Below are 2,987 nucleotides of genomic sequence, written 5' to 3'. Positions count from 1 at the left end.
TTCTCCAGGAACTTTGCAGTCAGACTTTCACAGTAATGTCGGTGTCATTCGCTAGAGGACCCAAATTTGGGTCCTCGGCCCTTGCCGCAACAAGATCAATTGAAAACACATGCTATACATTTATCAATATAGGCAGGCTTTTTTTCAATATGGCGGCTTGAGGTGCGGTCGTGCTTTGGAGTGTTAGCACGCCACTCCATTATATTTCTCCACTTATACCCCACGAATAATGTTAGAACACTTTCATTCTCTTTCTGCGACACTGCGATGAGTATTAGTAGATATTTTTCGACTCAGTCTGACAATATGCCACGCAGGAAAACTCCAACAGTCGACGCCGAGGAGAATCCCAGGCCGCAGAGCAGTGAAGCTAACATGGTTGCTAGCACCGTGTCAGAAGGAATGGATCCAGCACTACGCGAGGTGATTCGTGAAGTCACTGCGAATCTCACTAAAGTTATCGAAGAGAAACTCGGGCCAGTCTCTCTGCTCTTACAGACGCATGGTAAATATTTGGAAGACCATGAAACACGCATAAAAGAGATTGAAACCCGTCTCTCAGCTATAGAGGATGACTCGGTCCCGTCCATTGACAAACTCGAATCGCTGGGAAAGCGGGTGAAGGACCTGACGGAGCGTGCTGATGATCTAGAAAACAGGGGGAGAAGGAAGAATATCCGCATTGTTGGCCTACCGGAAAAGGCTGAAGGCAACGATCCCACTCGTTTCTTTGAGACCTGGCTGCCAGAACTTCTTCACATTAAAACAAAAACGGGCCGACTTAAAATAGACAGAGCGCATCGCACTCCAAATCAGGTGCCGTCCTCCGAGCCAAGACCTCGCCCGGTGCTGGTGAGGCTGCATAATTTTCAAGACAAACAGCGTATTATGAATGCAGCGTTCCAGCTGGGCAGGAATAACCGACCCTTGAAGCACGGGAGCGCCACGGTGATGATATTCCAGGATTTTTCGGCTGCTGTGGTTCGTAAACGAAAAAGTTTTGATTATGTGAAGAAGCTTCTTCGTGCCATTGGTGCCGACTACAGACATATCTACCCTGCTTTGCTGAAGATAACCTACAACGGCTCAACTAAGGTGTATAAAGATGCATCTGAGGTGAAAGACTTTATTAAATCGTTAGATGCCACTCCTGCTACTGATGGTGAGTGAACATTGGACTGAAATTGAAGTGCTTTTTTGCTCGTTTGTGGTTGTGGGGTTTTCAACGGTGCGTTTTGAGTGACTGCGTGCTACTGACATCTAATTTCTCCTCGTTTTTTTTTTCTCTTGTATAATTCATTTTTATCTTATCCCTTTTTTTTTCTTTTTTTCCCCGTTACTATTGCGTTAATGCTGAGAATGAAGGATAGATTGGTTTTAATATTTAAGGGGCATTGATGGCGTTGCAGCTACATTTACAGTAGTTTTTCTCTTCTTTTTATTGCGTTTGGGGTGTCGCTGTTACCCTTCTGAGTAGGAAGCTATCTTCTGCAGCTAGAAAGCCTTTACACTTAGCCTCTCCAGTTAGGAGTAGGACAGTGTTAAGTTTTTTTTTTTTTTTTTTTTTGTGCCAATGTTGGGCATGATCTATTTGTTTTGTTTTAGATTGTTTGTTATATTTTCATCCGGCTTTTCCTTTTTTCTCTTTTCCTTTTTGTTTTGTATATTTATGCTACGACCAATAAATGGAAATGTATACAGTGTTTATCCTACCCTATTTTCTTGAAATACTATTATGTCAACTTTAAATATGTGTTCTTGGAATGTAAATGGCATTAACACACCCATTAAGCGGAGAAAGGTTTTGAACTATCTTAAGAGAGAGCAGATTCACATAGCCTTATTACAGGAGACGCATCTGGATTCTATAGAACATCTTAAATTAGCTCAGGGGGGTTTGGACAGGTATTTTTCTCTTCGTTCTCATCAAGGAGCAGAGGCACAGCTATTTTAATTAGCAGGCATTTACCATTTAAACCAACTGACTGCATAAAGGATGAAGGTGGTCGCTATGTCATAGTGAGAGGTGTTTTATATGGGGAGGACATTGCAATCTTGAATATTTACTTCCCTCCTGGCCATCCATGATCACTGCTTTTACAAAGCTAGTGAATCTAAATATCAAGAACTCATTTGTTGGGGGGGACTTTAACTGCCACCTAAACCCAATTATGGATAAATCTCCTCAAGGCAGTTTCGGTCTTCTTCGCCAGGCCAAAACTCTCATTGCTTTATGTGAGGAGCTGGACTACGTGGATGTATGGAGAACTCAACATATGGTAAACAAAGAATTTACATTCTTCTCCAAAGTGCATTCGTGCTATACAAGAATAGACTACTTCTTTGTCCCGAACAGTATAGTATCATCAATAATGTCCAGTTCAATTGGTAACATAGTGATTTCCGACCATGCTGCAGTCTTTATTAATTGTAAAATTGGAAATCTGTGTCCTCAAAACAAACGTTGGCACCTTGACTCCTCTATCTTTTATGATCAAAAATTCATAACTTATTTTATAGAAGAATTCAAACAGTTCTTAGTTATTAATATTCCCTCCACTGATAATTCGTCATTACTTTGGGAGACCTCAAAGGCCTATTCAAGAGGTCTCATTACTTCCTATACAAGTTATAAAAGGCACAGACAAACTGAGCAGCAAAAAATTTTAGAATCTAAACTAAAGTTTGCTGAAGAAAACTATATTAAAAAACCCTCAACACACAAACTTAAGGAAATAACTGCTCTTCGTTCATCACTTGACTGTCTACTGACTAAGGAGGCAGAGATTAAAATTAGATTTGCAAGGCAAAGGTTATATGAACATGGCAATAAACCTGGAAAATACTTAGCACATTTAACAAAAAAGAAGTCTAATTCTCAGTCTATTTCTTCAATCACAGATTCAAACGGAAAACAGTTTTTTGATTCTGCAGCAATTAATGACATCTTTAAAAAGTTCTATGAAAACCTTTACAAATCTCAATTA

General features: G+C 40.2%; 1 protein-coding gene across 1 annotated transcript in view; it reads right to left on the bottom strand.

Annotated features, from left to right (window-relative positions):
- LOC106937702 (phosphoglycerate kinase 1-like) overlaps positions 1-2,987 on the bottom strand; it is a 20,653-nt gene that overhangs the window by 7,477 nt on the left and 10,189 nt on the right. The window contains exon 2 of the mRNA XM_015019339.1: positions 2,472-2,485. Within this exon, the coding sequence (XP_014874825.1) occupies positions 2,472-2,485 (14 nt within the window). The remainder of the gene's footprint in view (positions 1-2,471; positions 2,486-2,987) is intronic.

The sequence above is a fragment of the Poecilia latipinna genome, unplaced genomic scaffold (assembly GCF_001443285.1).
Source record: "Poecilia latipinna isolate Pla-1442-1.1 unplaced genomic scaffold, P_latipinna-1.0 Scaffold2415, whole genome shotgun sequence".
Taxonomy (NCBI): Eukaryota; Metazoa; Chordata; class Actinopteri; order Cyprinodontiformes; family Poeciliidae; genus Poecilia; species Poecilia latipinna.
Note: the sequence above shows the minus strand (reverse complement) of the source record. Positions and strands in the feature narration are given on the sequence as shown.